At 35.8% G+C, this 21660-nt stretch overlaps 1 protein-coding gene across 23 annotated transcripts in view; it reads left to right on the forward strand.

The window, feature by feature from the left end:
* HECTD1 (HECT domain E3 ubiquitin protein ligase 1) overlaps positions 1 to 21660 on the forward strand; it is a 64472-nt gene that overhangs the window by 36989 nt on the left and 5823 nt on the right. For 8 of the 23 annotated variants that reach the window (XM_075754039.1, XM_075754041.1, XM_075754045.1 and 5 more), the window contains 15 exons: positions 562 to 696; positions 782 to 921; positions 1467 to 1790; positions 2222 to 2388; positions 2571 to 2747; positions 5496 to 6332; positions 9576 to 9797; positions 11516 to 11649; positions 13510 to 13666; positions 14516 to 14738; positions 17324 to 17378; positions 17619 to 17801; positions 18144 to 18354; positions 18435 to 18520; positions 19663 to 19790. In XM_075754039.1, the coding sequence (XP_075610154.1) occupies positions 562 to 696; positions 782 to 921; positions 1467 to 1790; positions 2222 to 2388; positions 2571 to 2747; positions 5496 to 6332; positions 9576 to 9797; positions 11516 to 11649; positions 13510 to 13666; positions 14516 to 14738; positions 17324 to 17378; positions 17619 to 17801; positions 18144 to 18354; positions 18435 to 18520; positions 19663 to 19790 (3179 nt within the window). The remainder of the gene's footprint in view (positions 1 to 561; positions 697 to 781; positions 922 to 1466; positions 1791 to 2221; positions 2389 to 2570; positions 2748 to 5495; positions 6333 to 9575; positions 9798 to 11515; positions 11650 to 13509; positions 13667 to 14515; positions 14739 to 17323; positions 17379 to 17618; positions 17802 to 18143; positions 18355 to 18434; positions 18521 to 19662; positions 19791 to 21660) is intronic. The other 15 variants (XM_075754055.1, XM_075754047.1, XM_075754048.1 and 12 more) reach the window with 6 other exon arrangements.

Genomic DNA, 21660 nt, shown 5'->3' on the forward strand with positions numbered 1-21660 from the left:
ATACCTGCAGGATCCGCCGCTCCTTATAAAGGAAAGCTGCAATTTGGCTAAAGATATTACTTGGTTTTGTCCAGTTTGTGCGGAGTCTTAATTTTTTCTATTTGAAATCACACTTCAGGATTTTACGAGATGGTAGTGAAGTATGAATATTTCTGTTTCGATGTTAAATTATTAACAAATAGTTGCAGAAAGTTGCAAAAACCACTGCTCCTGTTGAACATTTTGAAAAAGCATTTTCAGTTTTTATATCATTGTAGTAGCTAGTTACAAGATTTGGAAATAAAAGCTATGAAAACACATGAAAAGCGAGAAAAAATTAGCTTGAATGTGTAATTGACTGACACATTGACTGTCACATTAAGGAATTGTTTGATTAATTGAAAAAATGTTGTACTAGGGAACTACTTCTTAAAGCATTAAATTAGAATTATAGTTTGCTTAAATATTGCAACAAAAATACTTGATATGCCACTAAAACTATTGTTGTGAAATATATCACTTTTCTTAATATTACAAAACTTAAATAGAAGAGCCTGCATTAATCTTCAGCTACTCTTTCAGATATTAACAAGGCGCTTGAGGTTTCGTTTGGAACGTGCCTCAGGGGAGACGTCTTTAATAGATCGAACTGGTAGAATGCTAAAGATGGAGCCATTGGCGACTGTTGAATCTCTAGAACAGTATCTCCTGAAAATGGTGAGCAGCATACTACACACACAGTTCACATGGAATGGTTGCATTCTGCATCTCTAATACTTGATTTCCTTTGATTCATCTGCAGGTAGCAAAGCAATGGTACGACTTTGATAGGGCTTCATTTGTTTTTGTACGGAAACTGCGTGAAGGCCAAACATTTGTTTTCAGGCATCAACATGATTTTGATGAAAATGGAATTATTTACTGGATTGGGACAAATGCAAAGTGAGTTTCTTCAAAGCTAAATATTTTGAGGTTAGGTACAGTAAACTGTGATCCATGGGGCAGGGTAGGGAGAGAGGATTCATAATGAAATGAAATCTGTTATAATATTTTAGGAGTGAGAGGTATCTTTGCTTTTACTGTTGATCAATAGAATTACAATTTTTTTTGCTGTACTTTAATAGAAAAATATGAATCTCTGAAGTTGTGTTGAGAATTTGTTTGTATGCTTACCTAAGAAATGAAGGGGTGGGGAATTTGGGTCTTTTTTGTTTGTTTGTTTGTTGGCCATTGTTTTGTTTGGGTATTTTGTTGTTAGGGTTTTTTTGTTTTTGTTTTTTTTAAACACTGTAGTACAGAGATGTTTTAAACATATCTAAAGTTATCTAATTTTCTAAAATTATTACTATAATTTTGTTTTGTAATAAACTCAACTGTAATCTACAATTTACATAAAATGTCAAATGTTATTGATACCTGTTTTTGTTTTGTTTTCGGTTTTTTTTATATAAGTATAATTGAACAGTACATTTCTCTTTTTAATATAGAACTGCATATGAGTGGGTAAATCCAGCAGCCTATGGGTTAGTAGTGGTTACATCCTCAGAAGGAAGAAACCTGCCTTATGGCCGGTTAGAAGACATCCTAAGCCGTGACAGTTCAGCGCTCAATTGTCATACTAACGATGATAAGAACGCTTGGTTTGCCATAGATCTTGGCCTTTGGGTTATACCATCAGCTTACACATTACGCCATGCTCGAGGTTACGGACGATCTGCTCTCAGAAACTGGGTTTTTCAGGTATCTAAGGATGGACAGAACTGGACTACTTTGTATACTCATGTGGATGACTGTAGTCTCAACGAACCAGGGTATGTCTGTGTATTTTATTACTTTTTATAAAACTGAGCCTAGTTAAAGATGTACTTGGCTGTAGACCAATTTAATGCGTACTATAGGTATAATAATGTAACTGTATAAAGAAATGATAGGTGATCTAAATTATCAAGGATGGGCTGGAAAAATAAATGATTCATAAGTTCTCTGTATGGTTCACAAAATGGCATTTGTTCTTTTTCCTTCACTGTAAATTTTGCATTTGGTATTTTTTTGAGAGAATAGTAACACCAGCACTTGTCCAGAGTTTGTCCCTAATGTTGATAGGTTTTGTGTGTCTTGTATTCTTGGTAGCTTTCTGATTTTATCCATACATGATCAGCATTATTGTTTTGTTTGCCTTTGATACTAAGCTTTTTGGGTTTGCTTTTTTTTTTGTCCCACCTCCTTTCTAATAAATTTAAAGGTCTACAGCAACATGGCCTTTAGATCCTCCAAAGGATGAGAAACAAGGTTGGAGACATGTTAGAATAAAACAGATGGGCAAGAATGCCAGTGGGCAAACACACTACCTCTCCCTGTCTGGATTTGAACTTTATGGCACTGTGAATGGAGTATGTGAAGACCAGTTGGGTAAGAAAAAGAATGTGTACATCTTATTTGTTCTCTTAAAATGCTAATGAACATACAATATAAAAATCAGTGTGAAAAAGCAGGTTAACTTTTGCAATGGAACTTGCTTAGAAGCTTAAGCTAAAAATTATTCCCCATTCAATACTTTTAAGTATTTTCATTTCAATTTACATTTCTTGTAGGAAAAGCTGCTAAAGAAGCTGAAGCAAATCTGCGAAGGCAGCGACGTCTGGTTCGTTCTCAGGTGTTGAAATATATGGTTCCAGGAGCTCGTGTAATCAGAGGAATTGATTGGAAATGGAGAGATCAGGATGGAAGCCCACAGGGTGAGGGCACTGTTACAGGAGAATTGCATAACGGTGAGCAGGAATTGCCTGAATTTGTAAATGTTTGTAGCATGATTACTTCATGTGGAATTGGTAGCGTTAAAGTATTTCCTTTGTAGTGCCTTGAAGAAGTTTATAGAACTTGAAATATTTGGGCGAGAAGGAACTCAAATGCTACAACTGCTGTTGTTTATTTGTGAAATCCCATTTTAATGCATGAAAAAAAATTTCTTGCTGTAAATCAAACTTTTTAGTGCTTTGCTTAATTAAAATACCAAACTGTTATTTAGATATCTGTTACAAAGAAGAAAAAGTATACGAAGGAGATTGATGCAAACTGATTAATTAAGCTTTGGTCCTGCAAAATCTATAATTACTTTCTTCATTTCTTTTAGCTTAGCATTTGCAATATTTTTCTTGACTTTTGTTGTATCCTGTACCTTTCCTACCTTGCTAGCTTCATTGGGATCAAGTTGTTGTTGTTTTGGGTTGTTTTGGTTTTTTTTTAATTAGAAGCATGAGAAGTAATTAACTTATGGAGCAAAATAAAAACATGCAACATCCAGGGAAGTCAGTGCTCAGGAAGCTAAGATACTGAAGAGGCTCCAGAAGAGGTGATGATCTTGTCAGCTGAACATGCTTTCCACCTTTTTCCCTTTCTCCCCCTATTTTGGGGTATATAAGACTTGCCTTGTTTCTGAAGCATCTTCAGCCACTCTTAGCCAGATTTTTAAATTTATTCTGGTTTGTTGAGTTGTAAGCTCTCAAACATGGAGAAATATCCAAAGTACAATGTCTTAAAATGTTTTGAAACTTTGAATCTTATTTAAGCTATACAGGATAGCTTGTAGGGAATTCTTCCGTCATCTGTATATTGTTCTTATCAGATGCAACAGTATCCATAGCTACATTCTCACTTTGAAGACTTTAGGTATTGTTGGTGAGTAGTACTCTACTAAATTAGTGTTTTCATTCCTATGTTCCAGTAAAACTTTCCTATTTAAGCATAGGTGAAATTGAGGTTCGCTTGTCAAATGGTGATACCAAACAATGTGAAATGTGTATCAGCACACTTTTATTCCTGCCACAGCTGTCTTTCAAATACAATTTTGAAAATAGTATCCCATTAACTTTTTTGTCATTATTCACAAGCTTAGACAAATCTTGAGTTGCTTTAGGGCTGAATTGTTGGAACAGTAAAACTCCAAATACATAATATGTATTAAAATATTGTGCAGATTTAAAACTGTTTGTAACAAATATTTTAGGAAAAGGAACTGTACAAAACAAGAGCAGTTGTTTAGTTAATCCTTCTACAAAATACCCCGTTGAAATATTCATAAAGGTGAAAAATGATACTGTTGAAGCACAGTATGGAACCTTTTTTTTGTATTTGATAAGAAAGACAATTAAACTGTAGAAAGTAAAAAAAAAAAAAAAAATTCAGAGTTGTTTCACAACTTTACCTTTTAAAGGTTTAGTGACGTGAAGCTACTCAGATATAGCTCATGAAGATGGAATAAAATCGTACAAGAACAACATGATCTAAATCTACTCATGTGGGGATGAGATGTCTACTTACCATATCTGAAAACTTTACCCATTTTTAAATACTCTTCCTCCAGAGTGATATTTCTAAATAGAAAATTGCCTGTGGGCTTCTGTTTTGGTCTAGAAGTGATGAGTTTTGCATAATTATAAGGTAAAAGTGCACCTGACAGTATTAAAAAGAATATTTTACTTCAAATTAGCTCCCTTCTGTTTTATTAAAGAAAAATACATGTTTACATCTAGACTTGACATCTTGTAACAGAAGATGACTGAGCTTTAGAGATTTTATTTCTGAAGAAAATGTGTACGAATTAAAGTGGTGACACCAAGTTTTGTTACAGTTAATGTACAGTGAGAAATACTAGGAGGAGTTTTTTTTAGGTGACACTGAGATTGTGGTACATACTCAGACAAGCAAAAATAAATTCTATTTTGCCCCTATTTCTGTCCTAGTTAGCTAAATTTTGCATGTTACCCTCATTATTGCAGATTTATTACATTTAACTGTTTAAAAAAATACTGGTACTCTAATCATTTAATAAAGGAATTGCAGAGTAGCATCTCTTTTCAGTGCTATTTTGGTCCCAGTATAAAGTTTCATTCTAAGAAATGTATTCTCTTTGCAATGCTGAAATCTTACTTGAAGTAGTACTTACCTGACTGCTGTAAGACCTTTCCTATGAGTAGAAGTGTTGGGGTCTGTGTAAATTATTGAACTAAAAAGCTGAGTATCAGTAGATTAATTCTTTCATGCTAGAAGACAAGAATAAAAAAATCCCAAACTAATCAGTTTCATAAAATGTCTTCTGTCAGGTAGTTGTGCTCATACAGAAGCATCCAACAAAGAAAAACATCATAGAATGTCCTTGCAAGAATTACAGTTCCTTGACAAATATTAATATAAATTTCTGATATTAGAGAATCTAATCATAAAAATCTGAGAGATCCTAATAGGTCAGGTTCCTTCCTGAAGGAAACTACTTTTGGCTGGATTCTGGGACCCTGAAGATAGAGGCTGATCACGCTTGTTGCCTCAGCATTAACATCTTAAAATACCAAATTGTTTAGATTTAAACGCTTCCTTTTTAATTGGCATTAAGGGTTATTTAGTGATTTTATTAATTCAGATATGCAGCCCTTATGAGAAGCTGATCCCACATTGTGGAGCTACTGTCTGACACGCTCCTGTCTGCTTTCTGCTGGATCTCACAAACTCCTGTCCCTTTCCAGGCTGGATTGATGTCACCTGGGATGCTGGTGGCTCTAACTCTTACCGTATGGGCGCAGAAGGAAAGTTTGACCTCAAGCTTGCACCAGGGTACGACCCTGATTCAGCGGCATCACCCAAACCTGTTTCATCCACTGTTTCAGGCACAACGCAGTCATGGAGCAGCTTGGTGAAAAACAACTGTCCAGACAAGACGACTGCTGCTGCAGGCTCCTCAAGTAGAAAAGGAAGCAGCAGTTCTGTGTGTAGCGTGGCCAGTAGCAGCGACATCAGCTTGGGTTCGACCAAAATGGAGCGGAGATCAGAAAGTGTAATGGAGCAAAATATAGTTTCAGGCACTGACGTCCATGAACCAATTGTTGTTCTGTCTTCCGCTGATAGTGTGCCTCAGGCTGAAGTAGGGTCATCTTCCAGTGCAAGCACCAGCACCTTAACAGCGGACATGGGAAACGAAAATGCAGAGAGAAAGTTAGGTCCTGATAACTCGATACGTACTCCTGGGGAGTCCAGTGCTATATCCATGGGAATTGTTAGTGTAAGCTCTCCTGACGTGAGTTCAGTCTCCGAACTGACTAATAAAGAAGCAGCTTCCCAACGACCTCTAAGCTCTTCAGCGAGTAACAGACTGTCAGTCAGTTCTTTGTTGGCTGCTGGGGCACCAATGAGCTCCAGTGCAAGTGTTCCTAACTTATCATCTCGAGAAACTTCCAGCCTGGAGTCCTTTGTACGAAGAGTGGCAAACATAGCACGTACAAATGCCACAAACAACATGAATTTAAGCAGAAGTAGCAGTGATAATAATACTAATACTTTGGGAAGAAATGTCATGAGTACTGCAAGTAAGTACGCTATGTTTATTTTTAGTTGAAGCTTTTGTTGTTTCTTTGGCTTTCATTAGACTTAAAGAAGTTTGGATTCTATTGGCTTGATAGAGAAATGAACTTAGAACAGCCTGGACCTTGTGTGCACCAGTAGAACTCATGAAGAGCTCACAGAGTTCACGTCAACTCCAAAGTGTTACGTTCCCCTGTGATGTCAGATTACACTGTGGTGCCCATCAGATAAAAAATAATTCAAATTTTATGCCTATTATATGTTTAGGAAGAGAGCGTGGTTTAGCTGAAGAGCCTGGAAGAGTAGCAACAGTAGCTAATGTGAGATACTCTTGCTCTGTGTTGATTTTGCATACTCATGTTACATCTGCCTATTTCTGTTGTTTTTGCATTTTCCTCAGGAAAGGCAGTTTGTGTGTATTGTGAAGTCTCTGAGCTTAGGAACTAAGAACACAATAGAAAGAAAAAAGTAAACTGCAATATGATGAAATTTTAAGATTCCTGCATTCTATCAGGCTGAATAACTGAATATACTCTTAATACTGTGCAAGTTTTCTAAAGATGGTATGGTCATTAAGGCTTAGATTTGGCAAACTGTTCAGGCATATGAAGTGTAAGGAAGTTTGTAGTTAACAGTGATTTAAATGGCATTATGTACATGCTTTAATATTTGCATGTTCTCAGATTATATGGAGGATCAAGGTATTAGCAGGTAAGTTGTAAACCTGCTTGTTGTGAGTGAGTTCACTCTTCTGAATTTTCAGCATGCTCCCATCAGACTTGTTACTCAGCCAGCCTTATTAGGGATGTTGTTCAGTGATGATGATAGTATTTTAACCAGAGAGCTGCATTTCATGAGGTAGGTGAGTTAGAAAATGTAAAATTACCCAAGCCAGAAAGAAGCACTCAGTTTCTTGTTAAGCTTTCATGCTTTTCTAAGAATTCTGTGCTTCCTTATTTAAAAAAAAGTGGTGTTTGGTTTTAGCATTTCTAAATCGTTTTAATAGTGAGTGGTTTTTGTTGGGGAGGGTTTTTTAATGTATTCTTGCATTCATATTGTGATACTGGGGATGGGGGGAAACATTTGCAGCCTGCATTAAAAATGTAAGTAGGATAATCAAGGGAAGACTTTCAGTAATTGATCCCCTTTGAGGCAGACAGTCAGTGCCTCTGGTTCTTAAGTAGTTTTGTGCTGGGAGGAGAGCAAGCACCTTTGAAAGCCATAGTGAGATACTTCAACAGCATGCTTAACAGATTTCATGAATGTTTGATATCATACAGTGCTAAAGTTGGAAATAAGAATGTGTCAAGTAAAAATTGGATTTAATATATTCATACTTTTAAAATTATCCCTCACGTAGGAATTATTTTGTTTCATGCATTTTATGTAAAGAGAAACTGTAAGTGGGGGTTTGTGTCCCAAAAAGAGATCAGAGACTAAATTGAGCAATCTCACTGAAGTTATATTAGAGCATTGTAAAAAAGCTTGGACTTTGCCCCTCCTGCCTGTCCAGGTTTAAAAGTAAAGAGAACCTATGCCCAAAAACCACCCTCCCACCCCACTCCCCAACATTTCACCCCCTCAAAGTCGTCAAGTCTGAAATCATGATTAGTGATCTCTTGTTGGATTTGCTGTGGTGGTTGTGGGTGCATTTAAAAACAGTATTTGCCAGGAGTTAAGTGGTGTCTAGGGTAGCCAGTTTCAATTTGCTCTTGAATTCAGAGTAAATGAAATGCTGACACTTAATGGCTTTTTCTGTTTATTGTAACAGCACAGAGTTTACTGTGATTAATTAGAAGTGGGTGGAAGATACAAATATTGAACAGTTTACTTTCAAGTTCTTAAACAACAAAATAAAACCCCTTTGGATTGCAAAATTTCCGTGGTCTCATAGAGATGAGCATAGGCTTGTTAACAACACTAAATTTAAATTTCACTCTCTCCCTCCCCACGCGTAGAAATAATTTCGAGCACTATACCTACTTGTGTTGCCTTTGCTGATTTTTTTTTTTATTTGCATTTTTATTTACAAAGTGTTACTTATGTTCCTGAGGGGGAAAAAAAAGGAGTATCTGACAAACAACAAAAATAAAGTGTAACATTTAGTTTTCTCAAAAAGCTACCAAATGCACGTAGGGGAAGAATCTTGGCTGTATTGTACCATTCTTCAATGATAGTAACTTTTTCAAACCTTGATGATATAATAGTCTGAAATTCAGAATTTAGATTAATTTTTCTTGTAAGAAAGCAGTGCCTCAGTTTATATAAGCTGCAGTAATGAAAATGGTTACTTTAAAACTGAAAAACTTGCATTTGATAAATTTTAGAAAAGGTAGATAGAAAAATATAAGGTTTAAATTTAAGTATACGTGGCCCCTCAAATTTGCACCTGCAGAGGTGATTAACCTCCTGTGTTGGAAGACAACCATGTGAGAAAATGTTTTGAAGATTGGGATGTAAATGTGTAGTTACGCATAGGTATAACTTACTCTGTTATGTACACTAACTGAAATTCTTTCTATTGAGTTTATGGTGAATTCAGTCTTGTTTCAGTTGTTAACTAAAATGCATTTACTGTGTTTTACTTGAATATGTGGTAAGGTAATTTCTTAGTTGTTGCTTGCTTATTCTGAAAATTATTTATATAAATTATCCAACATAGGTAAGGTATTAAGTCACATGTTTCGCAGTACTGTCAGTTAGGCTTGTGCCCATCATGTGCTAATAGTTATGTGACAGATAACAACTCAGAGCTGCTTTAAGAACTTTAGAAAAATGCACAAAAATCAAAAGTTTCACATTTGTGTTCTTCTCTCAATTAATTTATGTGTAGTTAAACTGTTTTCCCTGTATAATATTATTGCTGTTTAGAGGTTAAATTACATTTTAGGCTTAAAGACAGACAGAGTATTGGAATAACAGATTTTAGAAATAGTTTTCGTATGTTGAAAATGAAATTAAGTAATTTCAGATTTACAGTGGGATTTGGGGATTTATTTAATAGAATTATTTGTTTTAAATATATGCAAGACAGTACACTCAGAAGTGGGCATCTGCGTTGTAGGGTGCACTTTTGTCCTGGGAAACCCTTCCCCTTTAGTCTGTTATTCTTTATTGTAAAATAACACCATTACATCTGATAAGTGTTCAACCCCAAATATATTTGTCAGCACAGGGCTCATGCATGTAAATTGTACTCTTCAAGTCATCAAATCATTTATTTTATCTTACCATATCTTTATCTATAGCTTCTCCTCTTATGGGTGCCCAAAGTTTTCCTAATCTGACTACAACTGGTACCACATCAACAGTGACCATGTCTACATCCAGTGTTACTAGCAGCAGCAATGTAGCTACAGCAACTACAGTTTTATCTGTTGGTCAGTCGCTTAGTAATACTCTAACTACTAGCCTAACATCAACATCTAGTGAGAGCGATACAGGTCAGGAGGCAGAATATTCTTTATATGGTAAGTTTCATTTTTAAATGAACATAAGCAGACTTCCCATTAATGATTTTTCCTTTTCTTCTGTTGTTATGATTTTCTCATGTAGTAGTTTCAAATACTTTTCAGTAAATAAACTTGAGCCATTCATATGTTACTAGTTCTGTAAGGCAGTAAGTGAAATAATGTTAATGTAGTAGTATTTTCTTATGTTTTCAGATCTTTATTTTCAGCAATTTCTATCCTACATTACTATTATTTATGGTATAGTCTATTTAGGTGCTTAATCTTTTCCTTAATCAAATGAGTTTATTATCTAATGTGGTTTGCATGTGAACCTCTAATTAAAATCAAAATGTTATTTCTTGCTGTGTTGTACAGGGATGCTACATGCTCAGTGTGAGGTACCTTGTATTACTCAGTGCTTGAAAAGCATCCGCTATTAGGTATATTATAAATTTAAAATAATATATGAGGTTCCGTGTATCTCGATACCATAACAGTAATTGCAAAAAAAATTGGAAAGAACACAGAAATTAAAATAATACGGAGAATGGAATTATTTGATTTGAGGAATAAAATCCAGAGTTATGTGGGCACTATACGTGAGAAACAGACATTAGGACAGAAGTTATTTGCAGGATATGAATATTGTGAAAGAAGATTGAAGTTAAGTAGACTGATAATATCTAGGAATTAAGTTGATGAAATGAAATCAAGAAAAACGTGGGCTAGATACGGGGAAAATACATTGCAAGATGCTATTCAAAGATGAGATACTTGATTTGTTTAAAATTTGATTGGATTAAGATTGTCTTCTATTTTGTCTCTCCTATAGCCTATTGAAATTGCTTGAAAAATATCTGGCAATTTCAATGGATATTGGAATTGAGCTGCTTGGAGGCAGTTGGTTAAGATATCTGCATATGCTATCTTCCTTTATTCTTTTAATATTTAAGTCTCATATTTTGTTTGGGTGACAAGTCTTAAATCATAAAGAACTGGGCAAATAGTTACCTTACAGTTTCTGTTGGGGCATTGGCAACAATTCAAAGGGTGTTTGAGTGGTACACGTAGTTTGTATAGAAAAAAGTAAAAGTTCAAAGATTCATCCCAGTCCACCTTGGATTGCTATGAACTTCTCTTTTCTGGTGTTGGGGGATTGATTTTTAAGCCTTAGTACTAGGTGGGTGAAATTAAACTTTCTATCTGACGTCAGCTTCTTGTTACAGAAATTAATTAGCAATTGAATCTTTAAAAATATCACTCTTAAGTGTTTATTTTAAATGTCCTTTACATTGTAATTTGAGGTCTAAGTCATACATTCTTAGTGGAAATTACATCATTAACCTGTTTTTAAAATTAATTAAACATAGAATCAGACAGTATACATTTGTGTACCATTTTTGGGGTGATCTTTTGTAATTTAAAATAAGCATAATTATAAAATGATATATGCAAATGAGAAACTGATCGAGTTTGCTGATCACTCTTAATTATACAAATGTTAAGTGCTTCTTTTGTTAGTCATGTTATTGACTAGACCCCTGGACTTTGTCAGGTGTATGCTTTTATCACAGCTTTTAATCTTGTTATGCCATAAACAATGTTTTCGTTTTCTCTTTCTCTTGTGTGAGATTTTTTTTTTACTCTTCCTAATGCTCCTGTTCTCTAATTTTCAAAATTTTGCTTTAAAAGTTATTCTTGTCTTATATATATGTAAATATATGTATGTATTATAGATTTTCTTGATAGCTGCCGAGCTAGTACTCTGTTGGCAGAGTTAGATGATGATGAGGATCTGCCTGAACCAGATGAAGAAGATGATGAAAATGAAGATGATAACCAAGAAGATCAAGAATATGAGGAAGTTATGGTACAGTATAGTTAGCATTTGACTAACAGATGCATTAAAAATTTTGGTTTTTTTCCCCTCAAGATGGGGTCCTAGCTATAGTCTTTCCATTAATAAAACCAAATGTATTTAGGACTATTGGTTTGGAGTACCTACACATGAAGACTCTGAATGAAATGCCAAAGTTAAAATCATGTTGTACTTCTCAGGGGCTGCGAACTGAATACTATTTTATGAAGACAGTTCGTTGTCCCTTTTCCCCATTCTCACATGTATTTTGAGTGTTAAGAAAGCTGTGTTCTCATGCATTCAAATGGGTGTGATAAAATTACAAGACGTCACTAGAGAGGATAGCTAACAGGGCAGTCCCCTTTCTGTACAAATTTGATTGTACCACCTTCAACATTTATTCCAGAGAAAAGCGTTTTTGAACATCAGCACACCCTGAGACCTTATAGGTCAGAATTAACATCTTAAGAACAGCCTGGGAACAAGTTGACAGACAGTAGAAATGATGGATCATTATTTCACTGGCTGATAAAATGGTATAACTTTGAGTAGGCTGCTGAATTTTGTAATGATATGGGTCTGGGATGTGTTTAACTGTAGGCCTGGGTGAAGCAAGCTGTAATAATTTAAGTATGCCAGAGGAAATACCGCTTTAAAAAAAAAAAAAAAAGACAGACAAAACCCAGCAGGTTGGTCCACATGGGTCTTGCCTATGTTATTGCGAGTTCTGGCTTTTCATTTGATTCTTCTTTAGTGGTATGATGAATCCTTTGTCTTCTAACACCGTTGATCAGAATGGATATTGCATGGTCCAAGAGAAAAAATCTAAGACTTCATTAGGGATTGGGGATAAATGTAAATATTGTTTTATGGAATTATCAAAACTTCCTCTTGTAATTAATATGCACAACTTTTAGCCATTTGAACCAAAGTATTTAGCACTTTAAACCTACTGTGTTTATGCTTTTAATAGAAACTCAAGTACATTACTAAATATTTCTTCTGCACAAAGATAGGAAGTTAGGAATGGGAAAGCCGATAATACTGAAATGAGTCTACAATGCAAGCAATAACCTTAGTTTGTAGATTGTTGATCACTTTTCAGAAACTATTAAATGGAGTTACTGTTGTTGTTCATGGTAAGAAGCAGAAACAGCTAAATTATTCTTTGCTTACAATTATACAGCAAGAATCAGATTGGGAAAAGAAAATTTTCCTTTCTTGGGTTCCAGTCCTGTTCCTTCTGAAATACTATGTAATTCTTCTCAAGGAGGAGTTGAACTGATTAAAAACTTGTAGAAAAGTCATAGGCAATTAGTACTTGTTAAGGCTTATTGGAAGTTAGATTTCTTCCCACCATAATAGTTCCAGTATTTTGGTATTTGATTTAATCTCTGGATAAAATGTGTATACGTTATACATCAATATATGTATACACTTTCAAAAAATTACTTCTTGTTTTCAGAAAAGTTAATGTGTTTATTTTGACACCATTGATTTTTTTTAAATTTTTGCTATTCCAAAGTTTGTGGAATACACAAAATATATATTCCAAGTTTGTGGTCTACAATACTCTGTATTTCCCTGTGTTCTGACACTTCATAGCAAGTTTTATTCTTTCCAAAAATTGTAAACGCATCTGTTGTAAGGTTAGCCCTTTTATGTTGATTTCTGTATGTCTGTGACTTTGATAATTCTCTTGATTCCTGCTTGACCAGTTAAATGGAACTAATACTGTTATGTGCCAGCTTTTGGTATCTTTTGTGCCAATTTTAGTTGACGTGACTGCTCTATTCCCTAACTAACTATTATTTTTTTGATCAAATGATTCTTTATAGCAGAATCTAAAAAACCAACTACTTTTTTTTTTAGGAAGAAGAGGAGTATGAAACTAAAGGAGGCCGTAGAAGAACATGGGATGATGATTATGTATTGAAACGGCAGTTTTCTGCACTAGTTCCTGCTTTTGACCCAAGACCTGGTCGTACTAATGTTCAACAGACAACTGACCTAGAAATTCCTCCACCAGGTATGCTGACAAGACATTTGTGATACTTGGTCTGGCTTTTGTATGGAGACTCACTGTGAAGGGCCCACTGGGCTCTGGGGATCCTATTGCTGTTAACCGGTACAACATGCCTTTCTGGCTGTTTGGCTTTTCTGTGTTTGAATAAGAGTTTCATCTCCCTGTGTAGGTCCAAGCATTATTGAGAGAAAAGTAAATTAAATGCTGTGTAAAATAAGCATATTCATGAATTTAACTCAGATTAGTGATAAATCTCTTGCTATGTCTGGGCCCACCTGCAGGGAAGAATCTGTGTGTTGAGCTACCCAGAATAGCTTTGATTGGAGAGGGCTTGTTGAAACAGTCCAAAGCAGAGGCAAGGAGAAAGCTAGTACAGTAATTGAGCTGTCTGTATGACCAGCAGCATAGCACCTGATCTTGCTCCTTAGTTCATTCCTGCTTAGCAGTGTGGGTGTAGTCAGTGTTCACTACCGAAAAGAATATGTAGGTTTAGCTTATGTGGTGGAAACAAGCTGTTGTAGATTTTGATGAACTGAAACAAGGTAATACAACAGGAAGATACTGTGTATGAAAAGAAGAATGCATGTGCTGTGATAATATTAAGGGGATGCTATCAAGATGTAAGGATCAGTAGGGATTTAAAAAATTCCTGTCAGCTTTACTCGCATAGAGAAGTGCTGCAGTTGCAGCCCTTAGATATAGTTCATAGTTACAACTCAGTATCATTTTTGACGTGTGCAGGAAGTTTTCATGCTTCCTTATTTATTACTTTATTAATGTTTAAGCCAACTTGTCATGTGTTATATTTTATTTATTTATTTAATAGATTCTCAAATTATTTTTCACATTCAGGTACACCTCATTCAGAACTCTTGGAAGAGGTTGAGTGCATGCCTTCACCACGTTTAGCACTTACCTTGAAAGTTTCAGGTCTTGGAACAACTCGAGAAGTAGAACTGCCCTTAACAAACTTTCGATCTACCATCTTTTACTATGTACAGAAATTGTTACAGCTTTCCTGTAATGGCAATGTGAAATCTGACAAACTGAGACGTATTTGGGAGCCAACATACACGTAAGCTCCAAGTTTGTTATTCTGTGTAGAAAACACTGTGACCATTTAGGAAATGGGTGAGAAACAATGTTAAGTTTTTCTTCCTCCTCTGTAGAAAGCAATGCTAGAATTAGTTTTTCTTGCATTTATGTGAGGATGTTTTTAGAGGTTTTAAAGGTAGTGCTGTGACTACGAAACAAAAAAAAGTCATAACTTCTAATGCTCAACTGTGACTTGTTAGTAATGTTTCACAAGTCAAGGAATTGACCAAGAGAGCAGAATTTGGTCTGCTTGGGATCTGCGTGGAAGAATCCCATGAGGGTGTAGTCCTAGACAGAAGAGAGGTCCAGGAGAGATGGTTGATTTTTCAAGGATTACTTCCTTCAGGCTCAAGAGCAATCCATCCCAATGTGTGGGAAGTCGGGCAGAGGCAGTAGGAGACCTGCATGGATGAACAAGAAACTCCCAACAGAACTCAAAACACAAGTAGGAAGCATGCAAGAGGTGGAAGAAGGGTCAAGTTACCCAGGGCGCAATATAGAGACATTGTCCCAGCGTGAAGGTATGGGGTTAGGAAAGCCAAAGCCCATCTGGAGTTGAATCTGGTGAGGGATGTGAAGGGCGAAAGGTTAGGGAACACTTAAAGAAACAGGATGTACAAGTCCGTGGAACCCAGTGGGATACACCCACGAGAGCTGGCCACTCTTGATTATCTTTGAAAGGTCATGGTGATTGTGAGACATTTCTGAGGACTGGAGGAAAGCAAGCATCACCTCTGTGCCCCAGAAGGGCAAGAAAGATCTAGGGAATTACAGACCAGACTGATCACCCTTTCCTTCATCCCTGGAAAGGTGATGGAAGTAGTCCTGAAAACCATTTTCAAACAGTGAAGGACAAGAAGGTGATCTGGAACAGGTGGCATGGATTTATGAAGAAGAAATCATTTTTAACCAACTGATAGTCATTTAGTCATAGAAGGCTAACTCAGTGGATGAGGAGAAGGCAGCAGTTGTTACTTTCTTCTACTTTTGCACGGCTTTCAACGCTTTCTCCCTCGTTGGCAAACTAATAAAGTATGGAGCAGATAGTGTCTGAAAACTGCCTGAACTGCCAGGCTCAGATGGTTGTGATCATTTGTATGAAGTCCAACTGCAGGCCAGTCATTAGTGGTGTACCTCAAGAGTCAATACTGGGTCCAGTACTGTTTAACATCTACATTAATGAACTGTATGATGGGACAGAACAGATCCTCAGCAAGCTTGCAGACAAAACAAAACTGCGAGGAGTCGTCGTTGTACCAGATGATTGTGTGCTGTTCTGAGAGACCTCATCAGGCTGGAGAAATGGTGAGACAGGAACTTCATGAAGTTCCACAAAGGGAAATGCAAAGCCTAGCAGCTGGGGAGAAATAACTGCTGCTACAGGTGGGGAGCCAACTGGCTGGAAGGCAGCTTGGCGGAAAAGGCCCTGAGGGACATGAAGTTGAATGCCAGCAAGCTATGTATCCCGGCAGCAAAGAAGGTCAATGGCATCCTGGACTGCACTAGGAAGGTTGAGGGAGGTGATCTTCCCCTTTTGCTCAGCACTGGTGAGACACATCAGGAGTGCTAAGTCCAGTTCAGGGCTCCTCAGTACAAGAGGGTCTAGCAAAGGGCTGCTAGGATGATTAAAGCATCTGACATGCAAAGAGAGTCTGAGAGATCTGGGACTGTCTAGCCTGGAGAAGAAAAGGCTTGTGGGATCTTGCCAGCATGTACGAACACCTGATGGGACACAGTAAGGAAGACAGAGCGTAGACTCTTCTTTGTTGTGACACATGAAAGGACAAGAAGAAAATGGCTGAAACTGAAATACAGGAAATTCCATTTGAACATAACATTTGAGCAGGGGTATTGGACTAGGACTCAGGATGTTCCTTCCAACCTCAACTATTCTCTCTACCCTAATTTGACTGTACTTGCTTTATATAGACAGAAATTATAAGACTATATGATTGTGTGTATTTTCCATTTACTACACCAATGTAACTTCTGTCATACTAGGAAACGGAACTATATGATAGCAAGAACTGCAGTAAGGTGATTGCAGTTTTTCTAACTTTATATTTCAGATTTCAGCAGTGCTCATGTGTTGCATCTATTTTCTGAGTTGTTTTGTGTCAAAAATTGTGTGCTGTAACAAAACTGTTTTCTAGTTAGAAAGCATGAGAAACAGTTGTAAATGTGCACATCTCCTAAATTAATACACAGCAAACTACCCTAGAATGTCAAAATTTTGAAGAGCTGGTGCATGTGTTGTGAAGAACCTAAAGTTGGTTTGGGAAATTTGCACAATGAAGGTTGTTTTATTACTCAAACTGCAGTTAAGGAAACATAAATTAAATACTTTGCAAGATAAATATTAAAATCTCAAAAATTAAATATGAGTTTAAGAACTTTGCTGCATCAGGGTATCCCAGATGTTCTGTGCAGCAAAGAGCAGTTGCTATTCCTGGTTTACATCATGTTATCTAAAGGTCATTGAAGTCTAACAAGCCAATGTATAACTTCAGAATTTAGATGATGTGCTATGAGTATGAAATATTAACTCATTGTTTTGATATCTAGAATCATGTACAGAGAAATGAAGGATTCTGATAAAGAGAAAGAAAATGGAAAAATGGTAAGACTTCTCTGTCTTTGTGTATATTTCTATGGCTGTTTAAACAAAAGCAAAACAAATCTTACTGCAGTTTTTGAAACGCTACATTAAAAAAAACTAACAGTTTTCAATTATTTAAAGGACATGAGTGAGTATATTTGTAAATGCATGCTCCTTTAAAAAAAGACAAGATGTAATGCATGTGAAATCTTAAAGACTTTACAAGCAGGAAAAACCAACACTTGGTGGTTCCTGTTGTAGGGTTGCTGGTCAGTAGAGCATGTGGAGCAGTACCTTGGCACTGACGAATTACCAAAGAATGACTTGATAACCTACCTGCAGAAGAATGCAGACTCAGCTTTCCTGCGCCACTGGAAATTAACCGGCACTAATAAAAGTATTAGGAAAAACAGAAATTGTTCCCAGCTCATAGCTGCATACAAGGTATATGTCTGCATCCAAACTTTTGTTGTTATGAATGGCTGTGTGCTTTGTTTTGCAGCTTTAAAGATTCTTGTGGAGGAGGGATATGCCATGGATAGGAAAGTTGAATTTTCACATGCCAATATCAAGTTTAGGTTTTGCTGCCTTTTTTTTTTTTTTGTCTTCTATTAAATACAGTCATGTTAAAATGCATTTGAGTCATGATTTGAACCATCCACAATTTAACGAAGTGTTCAGGTTAAGCACAGTAACCGTTCTGATTTTTCAAATCATTAACTTGGACTGTGCAGTCCTAAAGATAGTAACACACACAATTTTCATTCTTAACAATTCTTTTTTTAGGATTTTTGTGAACATGGGTCAAAATCCGGATTAAGTCAAGGGGCCATTTCTACTCTTCAAAATTCCGATATCCTCAGTTTGGCAAAGGAACAACCTCAGGCCAAAGCTGGCAGTGGGCAGAACTCCTGTGGAGTAGAAGATGTTCTGCAGTTACTTCGCATTTTGTATATAGTCGCCAGTGACCCTTACACAGCACGAACTTCTCAAGAAGGTACGTTAATTATCTAGCAGGGCTTCTTAATGATTTAGTGAAACCAAAATAAAGAAAAAATTTTGTCTTGGTATTTTCAGAAGGAGATGAGCATCCTCAGTTTAACTTTCCACCAGATGAATTCACAAGCAAAAAAATTACTACAAAGATTCTGCAACAGATTGAGGTATTACATTAACGTATTATGCACAATGTATATATGTAATACTGGTTTTAAGACTCTATTACACTCTTCCTTACTTCAACTGTTTGAAATTATTAGCTTTTTTGCCATTTTGACTTTTGAATCGTTTCATGTGTTACTTTCTTCCTTATATTTTTGGATGAGTAAATTCTGCAAGAACAGGCTAGTCTGAAAAAACATGTCAAGAAAAATGTTGTAATAGAGTTCTATCTTTTGGTTAGGAAGAATAATTTTTTTTTTCTGTACCAAACATCAATATTACCATGGAGTGTATGTATGTAATTGGATGATATTGTAATAAAGGGAATTAATTATGTTAGGGTTCACAAACATTTTATTATTTATACATTCCACATAAAGTTTTCAGAAATAGCATTTAGAAAACATTCTTGGTACTAGATCAGTTAGATGTGTTAAAAGGAAAACTTTTAAGATGTAGTTCTTCAGTAGAACCACATTTTCTTTAACAAAGATTTAAAGAAGATGAAGATTCTTGACTTGCTTGGCTCTTGTGTGCTTTTTGAGTGTTGGGTTTTTTTTATTATAGTTAAGTTGCTCCAATTATTCATTAGAAAAAAAAGTTCATTTTTTCATGTTCTTTTAAAGGCTGTTCGGGCACCCTGAATATCTTTGTAGTAATAATTTCAGCAGTCTTTTTTATTATACTTGTATTTTAGAAGGCACTGTAGTAATATTTCAGTGGGGATCATCTTTACTACCACCAAGTTTCTTTTGTGTCTTCAGTATCTAATGACTTTTGGGCAAAACTCAGAAGTAATTCTCTCCAGGTAATTGTATACTCTGATCTCCCTACAGTGCTTTGAATAGTAAATATCCCAGAGATTTACTACCTTTTTTTAGTGTGTTTGTGCCAAAGCACCCTGTGTTCACTCTTGAGTCCTAGAAACTCTCTGAAGTTCTCATTCATAGCATTTAAAAGGAGGAGGGGCGGACAGGGGGAAAGTAGCTGTTGCTGAGAAGGAAGAGACCTGCTCAAGCTCAGGTGAAAACTCTGTACTAGGGTGTATTGGGTGTCTATGTACTTAGTAACGAACCGGTTGGGACAATCTGAGTCTAATATTAGAAACGCTTTATTTATTTTTTTTCTTTGCATTAAACTACAGGAACCCTTGGCACTAGCAAGTGGAGCTTTGCCAGACTGGTGTGAGCAGCTAACAAGCAAGTGTCCTTTCTTAATTCCATTTGAAACAAGACAGTTGTACTTCACATGCACAGCATTTGGAGCATCAAGGTAAAAAAAAAAAAAATGAAGACTACTTCCTTTTTAAAAAAAAAAAAAAAAAAGGTTTTTTAATTGCTAATTCACAGAAGGACCTTATCCTAACAAGACAGATTTTGCTTGCCAAATGTGAAGCATTTTAGAAAGTAGAAAAAAAGGGAAGAAGATTAAAAACTTCAGGAAGACTTTTGGACACTTGAAACGTTTCTTGTTCATTGTGTTAGAAGTGTATGACGAGTAGCTTACCTTCTGTTTGATATTATTCAGGAAATTCCTTTGAAGAAATTTCATTTTTCGACTTTACATGAAGACTTGTTTGTGTACCTCTAGCTAGGTTATCATATCAGGCAGTAATTCGACTGGGTTGCAGTTCATTGCATAAAGGAGTAAGAAACAAAATTTTAAAAATCTGAAAATAAACATAAATTAAATGTTTTTTGAAAACATACACCAAAGCACATATCTTTTATAGTTTCTACAATGGTTTGGTGATTGTTTTGATTCATTTATTTTTAATTCACTAAAGTCTTAACAAAATAGACAAAAATCTAACAAATAGGTGCTATTTCAAAAGTTAGTATTAGCTGCATAATGAAACTGTAACAAAACCAGACATTAAAACATGTAAGGGTACCCTCTAAAGTGTTTTCTTACTTAAGAATCCTCAATATTTTGATTGCAGCAGTGATTACCTCAAGAGTATGTAGACAGTGTAAACCTTTTTGCCAGCTTACTTTTACATAGTGAGAAGGTAGAATTAGTTTTTGTGCATTTTCATGGCTGATTTTTTGTTTGTTTTTTTTTTTTTCCAAAGAGGAAGAAAAGTGTAGACAGTTGCAAAAATTACTGTTGTGTCTAACATGCAGTGGAAATGCCTCATGAAGAATGTAAAGTGGGGCATTTAGAAAGAAAGTAAAAAGTATTGTCTTGCAAGGCATCAATTGAAATCTTAATATGGAAAAATTGAACTTCTATGGAAGAATGGTCTGGAAAACTGGACCATGTGTGTTTTGGTTTTTTGTTTCATTTTTGTTTTGAAAAAAAAGTAATGTATTAGAAAAACTGTGTGTTAAAGGGATCCTTCAGGAAACATTTCATGGTATCTACTTGGTAAGCCATTAAAATATTGGAAATAGTTTTTAAAACTCATATACTGTATATGAACTGTGTGGACACGCACTTGGGTGTGTACACTTACTGTTTGTCATTACACTTGACCATACTTGCAAAATAACTAACAGATGGTCGCTTTGTAGATAGTCTGTTGCTGCATCAATGGCAATACATACAAGAAATTTGAACTTTGACTTCATGTAAATCCTGCTATTGGAGGCAACTGTTCTTCCTTCACTGATAGGGGTCTATGTGCACATGATTGCGCTTCACCTTTGGTTCTATGTTTCTCTAATAAGTGTGTAAGTAAGTAAATCTTGCTGTAAAACTTGGTCAATATCAATGGAGTGAGGTACAACTGCCTTGTACTGCCTTGCAGTATATAATGGAAGTTGTAATAAGTGTCTATCAACAATTTTGAGCATCTGTGATTAAAACATACTATAGTAAATGCTGCCCTCTGTTCATCCCACTGTACTATGAAAACTATAATAATTCAGATGAAGAATTGTATGTTTTCATTGGTGCTGTCTATTACATTAGAAGTTATGGCCGGCTCTTCATAGTAATTAAAAATGAATTAGTTTGCTAGACTCATAAAATATGAAGCAGCCTGTATTTGGGCATTTTGGATATTTCTGAGAAATACTTTGGGATATAACTAAAAAAACAAATAGGAGGAGGTAATTAGTACTTAACAGGGTAAGTTTTACTTAATGGCTGCTTTGAAGTTTTCATGCTGGTAGACGTCAAAGCTTTAAACGACTGG

Source organism: Balearica regulorum, chromosome 5 (genome assembly GCF_011004875.1).
Source record: "Balearica regulorum gibbericeps isolate bBalReg1 chromosome 5, bBalReg1.pri, whole genome shotgun sequence".
NCBI classification, from domain to species: domain Eukaryota; kingdom Metazoa; phylum Chordata; class Aves; order Gruiformes; family Gruidae; genus Balearica; species Balearica regulorum.